At 38.1% G+C, this 12,711-nt stretch overlaps 1 protein-coding gene across 1 annotated transcript in view; it reads left to right on the forward strand.

Moving 5' to 3' along the window:
• cacna2d1a (calcium channel, voltage-dependent, alpha 2/delta subunit 1a) overlaps positions 1-12,711 on the forward strand; it is a 54,196-nt gene that overhangs the window by 23,365 nt on the left and 18,120 nt on the right. Inside the window, exons 4-12 of the mRNA XM_055231906.1 lie at positions 2,165-2,224; positions 3,894-3,929; positions 4,487-4,610; positions 8,861-8,992; positions 9,106-9,175; positions 9,786-9,836; positions 10,004-10,103; positions 11,986-12,144; positions 12,533-12,637. Coding sequence (XP_055087881.1) covers positions 2,165-2,224; positions 3,894-3,929; positions 4,487-4,610; positions 8,861-8,992; positions 9,106-9,175; positions 9,786-9,836; positions 10,004-10,103; positions 11,986-12,144; positions 12,533-12,637 — 837 coding nt within the window. The remainder of the gene's footprint in view (positions 1-2,164; positions 2,225-3,893; positions 3,930-4,486; positions 4,611-8,860; positions 8,993-9,105; positions 9,176-9,785; positions 9,837-10,003; positions 10,104-11,985; positions 12,145-12,532; positions 12,638-12,711) is intronic.

The following is a 12,711-nucleotide window of genomic DNA, read 5'->3' on the forward strand; positions in this document are numbered from 1 at the left end:
CTTTTTGACATCTAAAATGAAGATAACACTTACATACATACGTATGTGTGTATATATATATATATATATATATATATATATATATATATATATATATATATATATGAGATGTGATCGTTTTTTGTTTTTAACATAGTTTCGCGAGTGTAATACTTATTCTGAGCATTAAAAAAATAATAAAATGTTATTTTAATTGAATATTTTAAGATCAATAATCTTCCCATTCAAACTACAATATAACAAAAGAACCAATACAAATAAAATACACTTCAATTAAATACTTTAATAATTTATTTTCTCAAGCCACAGGGAGCCACAGTATAAGGATAAAGCCACATGCAGCTCCGGAGCTGCGGGTTGCCGACCCCTGGTCTAGTACTACACAGGCTGTATCAGACCATCACCTCCATTGTCTACTCAGTACCTCTTCACTGTGCTCACATATGGTAGTGTGCAGCTATTACTGCAGTTCATTTAAGTTGTGAGTCATACTTGTTACACTCATTACTTACATCAAACTTGTTCCTTTTTCATAAGTCTTTGTACCCTCAGGTAGCCCTGTGTTATATGAAGGACAAATCTTAAACGCTTATTTTTTAACTAGCTAAGAGAATGTGTAACAAAATGAAAATCATGTTTTTAGTACACTTCCCCAAAACAAATGTTTTTGTTGGTGAAAGGACAGATGTTTTTATAATGCAGCTCAGCTGACTTAACATCAAACAGCTGTGAGCACAGCCCACTGAATGGACCAGCATTCACTTTTATCTGCAGATTTAAAAAGTGTGTAATTGGTGTTGGTTTGGTCTGTGCAATTTATCATATTTTAGTCAAATTAGGATCAAACATTTCACATTGTCGATGGTCATCATGGGACCGATATTACACTCTTTTCTCAGTTATAATGTTGTTTCCTCACTAAAAATGCATGTGGAGCTTTGTTTTGTTTTATTCGCACATGTTTAATTCACGCATCCTGCGTATTTCTGAGTTCTGTCAGATGAAATCACTTTGTTCCACCTTGTGATCTCCTGTGGTAATATAAGAAATAATCTTCATACACTTTCACCAGAAAAATTTTGATTATTTCAGACCTGGAATTGCCAAACTCTACTGAACTTAAGGTAGCTGTTAACTTGAAAACTACTGCTTCATGACATCACTAGGTGGAACATTTTGAATTTTCAGCTTTGGAGATGTAGACATATTGATAAAGGGTTACACAAACATGTGTGAATGAAACAAAACACAACTCCAGGTATGTTTTAATGATTACATTAAACATTATATGTCCACATGACGCTTACAAGAGTAAATGTTAGATAAGAGCATATGATCTTTAATCAAGAGGTCTACAGGTTTAGATTTTGGAGGAAATGTATTTGACTAAGTGCAGTTATTGAAAGTTTGTCTTACTTTTGTATTTAAAAATAGAAATATCCAACATCATCATTAAGTAAAGTCATTTTAATCTCACTCATATGATTCAAGATAAGAACATTCTTTACATAAACCTGAAATAAAGAGATATGGTAGCAAGATGAGAATGAAGTGCAAAGATGGGAAACAGGTGAATTTAATTGAATATGATGACAATGCAGGCAGTCTAATGCCAACGTTTCCCTTATTCCTTTAACAGTGTGTTGAGCATATTGATTGATTGTGCCTTAGGTTCATGTTGGCAGTGCACACAGGAGTGACTCATTCCATAAAATTAGTATAATATCTTTCACAAATCGATGGGGTTTTCATTCATTGACTTGTTAAGATACATAGTAAAATGTATTAATATTTCCTTTCTTTCCTTAGGCATGTATCTCCTCTCATTTCATAAATTAATTTTGTTCTTGGGTACACCACATCTTCCTCTAAGTGACTGGTAGCCCCCCGTGTCACACTGATGAGTAGAAACTGTTGGGTTTGATATTTCCCATGGGAAATTAATAGTACAGTGTGTTTTTGGATCAGGTAGAGATTAAAAGTCGGACCCATTATAAGTCCATTAACAAAGTCATTAGGACTAGATCTAAAGAAAGACAGAAAAAGAGGCTCTAATTTTAGTACACTGTAACAGTTATGAGGGTTTCACTTGGACAGTGTTTCCCAAAGGAAATGTGTAAATGATTTTTGATGAATTCTGTATTGATCATTTTTCTGTTTACAGAAATTGGTGAAACAAGCAGAAAGGCTTCAGATGGATCACAAATGGAGTCTTGAAACAGAGGTGAGTTAATAACATTTGGTTTATACATTTGCCATACAACACAAGGCTATGTACCTTTCCATCTAGTTTAGAAAAACACCCTTAGTGTTGTAAAAGTAGCAATGTTAAAAAAAACAAACAAAAACTGTCTGAAATCACCAGTGCCTTTTAATACAATATAGGTGTTGCATTGGATGTGAACTATAAAGTTACATCCCAGCGGGATGCCCCATTTTGTCCATTTACGCACATTAGCAACAGCTTGGAACCATCCCAAACAGCAGTAGTAATAGGAGACATACAGTATGTGGAATTGATTTTGTTACTATTAGCTTGAGAAAGCCATTGTATGTACCAAGATGACATTTATTTATGTTATTAATTAAAAACCTGTATTATGTATATTATGAGCTATTCATTAAAGTTGTTAAATTAACCCACTAATGTACAATAAATGCTTTGCTATACAAATATGTAATTGCTTGTCTCAGTTATATAAACAAAAAGTGTTTAAACAGTTTTAGTTTTTTTCAGGTTTTTTTTAGTAGAACAAAATGGGAATTGGATGTAGATCAGGTGTATGCAGGAACAGTACATGTACCATGTACAGAACCAATCACCTTAAACAACTAGGCCAGTACTATCGGGCTCGTTTCTCAGAGGACGTGAAGCTCTGATGACTTTGATCATTAAGCTTTTTTTTTTCTTTTTTTGTGTAAAAATTAATTACGTTAGCATTTGCTCACTCTTCATGTGGGGCATGTTGCTTTCGGTTGTAATTTAATTCCTGGCATCATAATATTGTCATTTATGCTTGAATTGAATGGTGAGTGTTACTACCTTAGGTGCTCTCATTATCCACTTTAGTGTGGAGTTTAAAAACAAGACAGTTAGCAGATGGTACTACTTGGCACTTGCTCAGTCTGATCATCTGCAGTGATGTAACTTCTGTCTGACTAAACGGTGTAACAATAACAAAGGAAGATCGCTGTTGATTTCCTGCTGGTTTGCAGTTATAGAGGTGGTAGGCAGATGCAGAATTACCCTTTGTAACGTTCCAGTTTTTAAGTATCTGTAAGTGCTAGTAAAAACAGGAGCAGTATTTCACTCAACTGTTGTCATAAGCCAAAACTATAACTTAAAGCAGTTTTTTTAAGGCAATGACTAGTGACTGTTTATTTAATGTATTCATTTATTATAGTGTATTATTTAATGATGTATTTCTTTATGTAATCCCTTTTAATTTTGATTTATGAATTAGAATGAGTTTTGAATTTTCTTTTTTTTTCTCCCTCTCTTATACATGTCTTATCAAAATCAATCAAATCAAAAAGACTTTATTTATCCCCAAGGGGAAATTCAGATTGTAGGTCTCTTCCATCTCTGCCACAAAGATTAATATTATTGTGTGTGTGTGTGTGTGTGGGGGGGGGGGGGGGGGATATGGGTGTGTGTGCGTGCGTGTGTGTGTGTATGTCTGTGCATGTGTGTAATTTGTGTAATATACAATAAAATGTATGTAATGAATTTTAGAAGGCCCCAGGAATAATAACTATTGATATTTCGGTAGCTAATGGGGATCTTGATAAACTAAACCACATGTTTGTTTGTTTGTTTGTTTTTTTTTATTCAAATTAATGCATACAAGCAGCACAGATGGCCGTAATAACAGTGGGTGTTTCTGTTACAGGGTGACGATATTGTTTACTACAATGCCAAAGACGATGTAAGTATTCAATTATTAAATTACTTTGTGATCATGCTCCTATGGTTTCTCACTGATTTTGCAGTTTACAATTATATTTTGTTCTGCATGTGAAGAAGGTCAGTGTTGCATTGCTTTAGTCATTCAGTGTTTGTGAGTGCAGCAATAGTAACCAGAGGGACACCAGTTCACATCCTGCCTGAGCACATATTCTTGTGTCCCTGAATAAAACACTTCACCCCCATCTAAGTAATGCAACTGGCTGCTCTGATGTAAGAAATACCATGCGACAGATTCCCTATGGCAACCAATCTAACCAATCCATAAAGCAGCCATAGACGTCATATTGGTGCTCTGTTGATACAGGATCAGCCTCTGATTCTCAACACTGTCTCAGAGGGAACAAATCACACTCCCACAACACACTTATGTCACTCGCAGTTTGACTGGCACAAACAGTCAAACGCTCACTCCAATAATGTACATCTCTACATTTATAGTTCACTTCATAATTATGTATAAACTGAAATTCATGTATTTATTTCCCCATGAAAGCTTCTGTCTTTATCCATTTGTAGCTCAATCAGACAGACATGAAGAACCGTTATGTCCCTGATGACTTCCATATTGACCCTGATTTTAAGCGCCTGGTCTCCTACAACACCACAGCGGTGCATATCCCGACGGACATATATGAAGGATGTAAGTTAACACATAGATACGCTCTGCAGACACCTTGCAGGTTGTTCAACACTTGTAGAAGTAACCCCTGCCTTGTCTCCTGCCTTTGTCCCTGTCAACACTATGTCGAGTACAGTATAGTCACATGATGCGCTGCTGCTTAGCCTCCTGGCACAGCCTATACACAAGAACAGCTCCACACCCAAGCTGGGCCACTGGGGTCTATTTTTAGCCCATAGTCCAGCTCCCCCTCTACGCCCCTCTCACTGACCACCAGCTGCTTCAGTCCCTCCTATCCTGGACAGTAGGACATGTGCACACATTGTCACTGTCTTACATACTGTCTATTCATTTGACTTTTTGTTATGAATGGGAATTAATTTGAAATTATTTAGTTAATAAGTTAATAATAAGATAATTATATAGACAATATTAGCAATGTAGTAATTGTACCAGGCTGATTGAGGCAAGCTGGTCTTAATTTGAATAGGCCCATTAGGCATGTAGAAGGACACTTGCTCATAGCCTTTGGGTCATAAGTATCTTATTGAAGTACATATTATTGCTCAAGGGGAATGCAAAGAGAGGACACATCTAGAATTTGGGTTTACCTCTCATTCAACAGTCAGCTTAGAAACAAAACACACAAAAAATTGAATATTTTATGTTTAACTAATGGTAATGTACTTATTACAAATCATTCGGTGTGAGACTTTTTCTGAAGCCTCAGCTAGACATAATAAGCAAGACATAATAAGTATTATATAAGATCTGACTAATGTGTGTGGCTTTCCCAAATGCAGTTGTTGCATGATATCTGTACCGTAACAGTGAGTCCCTTTGCATAGGTTGGACTATAAATGTGCAGAATGACAGGCCTCTGAGGCGTCTGATTGTGCAGACATTTTTGTCATTGCCAAATGGCCAAATGCACTCAGTTATTTTTACGGGCTGCAGCAGTTATAATGATGTGAGCTGGAGGAGGAGGGGCTGAGGTGTTTCTTATGTGAGTCATCAGGCCGACTTTACATATCAGTAAAAATGTTTCCGAATGCATGGAGGAAAAACAAAAGTTAGCATATATAAAATTAGTGCATACATTATGAAATCAGAGTATGGGCTTATTTGATGTCATATATATGCCATAAATACATGGTATACAAGTAATAAGTATAATTGCTATTATACTTATTATCTTACTTCCAATATTAAAATGTTAGATTTTGAGACATACAAATACACGATGCAAACAAAAATTACTTCAATGGGCAAGGGCGACAATTCTCATGTGAGAGTAATAGAGGTTATCTCCCTGAATAACAACCCAGATAAGAAAAAGTGATTGTTTATCCACTGGATACTGTCTAGAATGAGGGTGTGGGTGGCCACTGTGATGCGTTTGTGTTTACTGGGTTTAAGAATAGTTAAGGTGTTGCCAAAACTTGTGTCACGCGCACATAACTATAAACCCCCCAAGTTGTTTGCCTCTTGGGTAACTAATTTTGGCGTCTGAAACAAGGCTACTTTCCTGATGGAGTATCAACACTGAATCAGTCCTCTTATCTGAACATTTTCTAAGGGCCCCTGTGTATGTACCTCGTCTCACTTTAAAGAGTGTTGTCTGTGCAACAGAGGACTGCCAGAGTCCAGAAGTCTGGCCAGAATCTGGCCAGAATCTGGTCAGAATGCCAGAGGACTTACCCAGACGGTCTGGTCTCTCTCTTCCTGGTTGGCACTTGTGTGAATAAGTAAGATGAGCGCATTAAAGGTACCTCTCTCAATCTCGGCTCATTGAATATTGCGCTAGGGAGAGGCAAAACAGAGTACACAAAAACCTTACGATTTATTGCGTGCAAAGAAAATGGTACACAGTCTACATATAGTTAGTCAGGTATATCCCTGCAATGGACACTGATCTAAGAAGGTTAAGTTATTGGGTTTTATCAGAGGAACATGAGGAATCAAATCACCTCTCTTGGTATCAAAAGTCATGTTTTTGGAATTTATTCCACTTATCTAAAGCAGGGGTCCAAACAACAACTTTGAATAACCAAGGTCTGTGTTTTTGGAGATGCACCTCCGTCCCAGAGGAGAGCCCAGGCCCCCACCTTACAACCCCAAGGTCCCTAAATCTTACACAAAGCATATTCCATTACATTAATGAAACACATAGCTATGAGTAGATGCAAGATTTCTTTAACTTGGATTATATATAGGACTATGCTGTATGAGCATTCAATACTAGAATATGAAAATAGACTTGATATAGGTATCAAAAAATAATACACTTTAACAACACCCTAAGTTCCACCAGTAGGCAGCCTTCAAAACAACTAGGATGTTGTCCTTTCTTCACTTAACCTAAGCAGCGATATTGCCTTTTCTCTGTCTTGAAGACAGACTGCCAATTTGACTGTCCGAGTTGCCATAGTGATGTCTATCTACCCCTGTGTGTGTGGATAGGAAGGCTACACTATTGGCCACACCCTAATACTCCATCATGTTGTGTGGAGGGAAAGCGCTGGTAACTTGATTAGGGGACTTTGTCTAGACAAGGCTGGCGTCCTTGTAGCTTTTACTGATGCTCAAGGAGAGATGTGTCATCCACCTCCTCCGCTTTAATTGAAGTGGATTCTCACGACAACACTTCTTGTTCTCATACACTGTCCTTGGATTTTTTTTTTTTAGGGATGATTTGAATGTTCCTACCTCATATTTTAGTTGTCTTTCCTTTCACTAAGCTCGGTGATTTATAAGTGAATTAATGGTAAAGTAGGTTGAGACAAATGCGTTATCTGCCTCCTCATTCAGCCCACTGATTGTCACAGTATTTTCCCAGGAGATCTAATGTGGGCGATCACACTCACTCTTTGAATGTATTTACTATTTATGGCTTTATTGGAACAAGAAATGGATGAATCATTAATAATAATCACAAATCAAAAGCAGCACTTTACCATTTTAATGCTGCTGTCTTGGATTGTTAAAAATACCCAAATACTAAAAGAATAAAAGAAATACAATATTTTTTTAAAACAAACATTTAATGATTAAAAGAAAGTGAGTGTATAAATGGCTTCATGTTTGTAAGGAAAAACAGGCTGTCAGAGTGGGCGTGTGTGCCTTTCCACATGCACCTACCGGACTGAATATGGATGTGAGGGCTGTGTGCGTGTCTCCGAGCTCATTACGCAGATTGGCATGGCTGCATGGAGTGGAGATGAGAGGAGAGAGAGTGTTGGCCTTGGCAGTAGATCCGAGGCTGGTCTGATGGCCGTTTGCATCTACCCTGTGTGGCACCTGTCAGTGTGAGACAGACACACACAGTGAAGTGCTCAAATACCCTGACACCCCGCACCAATGCTGAACTTACGCTCCCTGTGGCAAAGTTTGCAAGAACTTTTTTTTTTTTTTTATTCTTGCGCCACTTGAGCCATGTCCTGTTAAGTTTACAGTGTTGTCTGCCAAAAAGGTATCCTTGCTTCACCCCTTACCAAGACTATGGAGTCCTTTCTTCCTCTGTCACCTCTGTCCTGGTCATGGGTTGGATGCCTTCCCAGAAAGCACTAATCAGATGATTGAGATTTGTATCAATATTCCTAATCTATACTATTCAATACTGTTAGTGCCTTTGTCTCCTTGAGGTCACCCATCAGCATGCACATTTTTTATTGCTAAAGCTGTCTTCCTACAGTTTTAGCAATAAAAAAAAATATGAATGTGTACGTGTGTGTGTCCAAACAGTATGGGTGGGCATGGATATTTGTATTATACATCTTTTAATTGGCTTGTCTTCATTATAAAGACACCCCACAAAACCACTCAATCTGTGGCAAAACATTTTTTTTTAATGTCTGTGTGTACAGAATAGAAACATTTGCCATAATGCCCCGTTACCTTGACTTCCTGTTACTAATGTCATTGAAACTAGTGAGAATAATCCATTAAAGGGCATCCTCAGGGAGAAGAGGGATCAGAGCTGAGCAAATTGTCACCACTTATCATTGGGACAAGCTTTGCTCTACAATTCCACTGAGAGCCATTGTAAGCCTGCCCATATGTTTCCTTTAGCTCACAGTCCAGGGCTGTAGATGCCAGTAAACAAGAGGGATGTGGAAGTTAGTTGATCTTTTTTTTTTACTGTAATATCGCCTTAAGACATACTCATGTCCATATAACATTTTGTTTTTGTCAGTTCTGTAACTCCCACAAAGAACATTGTATTCTGACCAAAGAAACTCTTCATTAAATTGTCTGTATGTGTTCTTCAGCAACCATCATTTTAAATGAGCTGAACTGGACTCAAGGTTTAGAGGACGTTTTTAGAAAAAACAAAGAGGAGGACCCGTCCCTGCTCTGGCAGGTGTTTGGCTCAGCCACTGGATTACTGCGATATTTTCCAGGTAAGAAGCATAATTTGCTGTAGTAATAAGTAGTACTGTATTTATGCTGGATAGATGTTTGGCATACAATATACTGTATACATTTTCACATGTCCTCTTCAAACACATTGCAGCATCTCCTTGGATTGACTTAGGCAATGCAGCCACAAAAATTGACCTTTATGATGTACGCCGGCGTCCGTGGTGAGTTATATTTTATTGTTTGGTAAATACTGTGACATTATTAAGTTGTATTGAGTAGCATAGTTTGACTGAAAATCAATTTGACAAGCTATTGTCAATTAACCACTGTATTGGTTTAGTTATACTTCTGTAAGCCATAGTACATTAAGTGCACTAATATACATATAATACATTTAAATATAGGACTGGATCCAGACACTTCAGTACACTGTGATCAGGCCGTACAGATCAAAGTGTGCAATACAAAGACTTCAGTAGTCTCCTAAAACTGATTAACATCTGGCTCACAGCCAGCACTGGTCCTTTACCCGCGTTATTAAATTTCACTACCTCAAAAGCCCTGCAAGCTACAAAGCTCTCTTGCCCAGAACAAAGAAGTACAGCTGTTTGTTTATTAAAGAAATGGAAAAGAGAACTGATAAATATAAAAAGCCTTGATATGTTCTTATATAAATAATTAAAATGTGCACATGCTTAACAATGATGAGGCTGATCTGAATCTTCAGAATATGATTGAATATAGTTGAATTGTTGTTAAGCAGACTTTGTGTGATTGTAGCATATTACTTCTTCAGTCATTTTTTAAAACTTTTGTACTTTTGTACCCTAGGTACATTCAAGGAGCAGCCTCACCAAAAGACATGCTCATTCTGGTGGATGCGTAAGTGACAAATTGACACCTAAACCTAGGGTCAGATTTTTCTAGTTTGCACTAGCTTCACTTAGCAGCACTTTCTGTGCACATTTATTACAATCAACTTTCAAAATTAATTTGACATTAAAATGCATCTCTGTTTGCAATTGTATGAATTTTGTTTTGAATTTCAGGAGTGGCAGCGTGTCTGGTCTCACTCTGAAGCTGATCCGACAGTCTGTCAGCAGGATGTTGGAGACACTCTCAGACGACGACTATGTCAATGTGGTCTATGTAAGTGTTACTGCTTGCACTGTGCACTTGTGATTTTAGGAATAGCAGCAGGAAATATTTTACCATGTAAATAGATGTCATGTCCTTTTGACTTTTTTACATCAGAGGGCATTGTCAATGAAAAGGTTGCCAACCTATTTTTTTACTTAGACTTGGATTATTCAGTTTGAAAATGTAGCTGTAAATATAGAACGATCATCAATGGTAATAGGCACAAAATTACTAAACAAAAGTTTAAAAAACAATGAGTAGTCCTAATTGGTGTTTATTGTAAATAAAACTGTAAATTAATGTGCAGTACGTGTGGCGCTGTACTGTTTAGTACTGAAAAACTGTTAACGCTTACACTAAAGCTCATATGCCTAATGGGCCAATAATGTAAGATGCTAAAATGGCACACACCCTTGGGGGGTCCCAGTGTTGATAAAAAGGGTGGAGGGGATGTGTATGGCTTGTTAAAAGTCCAATTGTGCACTGTGGTGTTTAGTCCAAGATAGTGTAGTTTGGACCAGAGCTTGTACAGACGGTGTTGAAAGCTGATAAGCAGTCCATAAAGAAGAGCCGTGCATAGGTGTTCTTGCTCCAGGTGCTCCAGGTGCTCCAGGTGCTCCAGGTGCTCCAGGTACTCCAGTACTGTGGAGCACAATGGCAATGGCTTTCTCTGTTGAGCTGCTCTCCTTGTATGCCAGCTAGTATGGGTCGAGGGGATGATGGTATTGCAGCTTTGATGTGTTTGATGACTAGTCTCTCCAGGCATTTGGCAGAGATGGAGGTGAGTGTCAGAGGTGTGTAGTGGTTTAGACATGTGACATTGGCCTGTTTAGGGACAGGGACTATTGTGGCGGCTTTGAAGCAGGCTGGGACCCATGATGTGGACAACGAAGACGTCCGACAGCTCTGCTGCACAGTCTTTTAGCACCCACTACTCCGTCTGGTCCGGAGTCAGTAGAGGAGAGAGGAAGCAGGACAGTGTTGGTGTTCTCCCTGTCAAATAGGGCATGAAAGAGGTTTAGATCCTCAGCTAAGGTGGGACAGTCAGCGCAGGGAGATGGTGATTTCCTCTTATAGTCCGTGATGGCCCTGATGTCCTCCCAAAACTGCCTTGGGTTTGCGGCAGTGTCAAACCTGGCCTCAATACGCCTCTTGTGTTGTTGTTTGTCAGTATTGATGATTCTTCTCAGAGCAGCCCTGGCTGTGCTGTACGCCTCCTGGTCTCCAGAACTAAAGGTACTTTTCCTTGCTCAGATCAGTTGTTGCACTTCGTGGTTCATCCAGGGTGGCCTGTTTGGAAGCAGGCATTAAGTTCAAGTTGGCCTTTCTTTTGACACAGTTTGGGTACAACGGCCATATGGTGGTGCCCTGATAATAACAGATGTATTTAATATAATACTATGCACAGATAAAAAACTGGGTACTTTCTCTCCTCCTACAGGAGAGACAAAGTGAGGTATAGGCAAGACTCTAACAGATGCTAGCAATTAATGAGCTGTATCTCTTCTGTGTGTGTCTAGAGAAATTGAATATCTGGTTGAAAACCCATCTGTCATTTCCATTAGTTCATTTATTTATTCTTCAATATATTTGTATACACACTATGCCTCTCTATGTTGCAACTAACTATATTATCTCCTTTTATACCCTACTATCCTTTTACTGTTTTCCTTGTGTCCAAAAGCTCCCTTTGGTTTGTGCATTGTAGATAACTTAGATTTATATTTGTTTTTGTTTTGCAAAGATTTAATATTTCTGTAGACCCATCTGTAAATAGTTTACATATAAATTAGTTTGCATTACTACAAAGGGAAAAACACATATTTAACAGAAATATGTGCTAGTGCCTTCCCTGTTCTCTTCCCTTTACCCTGGTTCCCTGTTCCTCCAGTTCAATGAGAAAGCCCAGGATGCAGCGTGTTTCTCCAACCTGGTTCAAGCCAACGTGCGCAACAAGCGGATCCTGAAAGACGCGGTACAGTCCATCACAGCAAAGGGCATCACCAACTACAAAGGTGGATTTGAACTGGCCTTCCAACAGCTCTCTCAGGTACAGGTGTCACAGACTTTTGTTTTGTAATATGAGGACGTGGGAGTGTTGGTGCATTTGTGGACATGAGGTTGGCATCACTCTCAGTCTGTTAAACCAAGCACTGTTTTTTCTCTACTAGCTCATTCTCAAAAATATTGAATCTGAATTGTTTTTGAGGGTAACTGAGTTGAACTCAATTCATGCATATAATTATGAAGTTAACTAAGTAGTGAAATCAGAATCATAAAGACTGAACAGTAAAAAGTGAGATAAAAGTGACCTCTGCTGGTTGTTTTTGAAATTACATATATGTCCAAAATGCTTTATTTTACCTATTTTCCCCATGCTAGTCTTGCTTTTAGGCTATTTTCACATTTCTCTCTTTTCATTCACTTTTTTTCTGTAGATGAACATTTCAAGAGCCCACTGTAACAAGATAATCATGCTTTTTACTGATGGAGGCGAGGAGCGGGCTGAAGAGATTTTTGAGAAGTATAACCCCAAACAAGCGGTAAAAATTTGCTCACTTATTACATTTATTATTTATATATACATTTTTCAATATTTTTTTTTAAATCTCTTCAG

This window comes from Periophthalmus magnuspinnatus, chromosome 23 (genome assembly GCF_009829125.3).
Source record: "Periophthalmus magnuspinnatus isolate fPerMag1 chromosome 23, fPerMag1.2.pri, whole genome shotgun sequence".
NCBI lineage: Eukaryota > Metazoa > Chordata > Actinopteri > Gobiiformes > Gobiidae > Periophthalmus > Periophthalmus magnuspinnatus.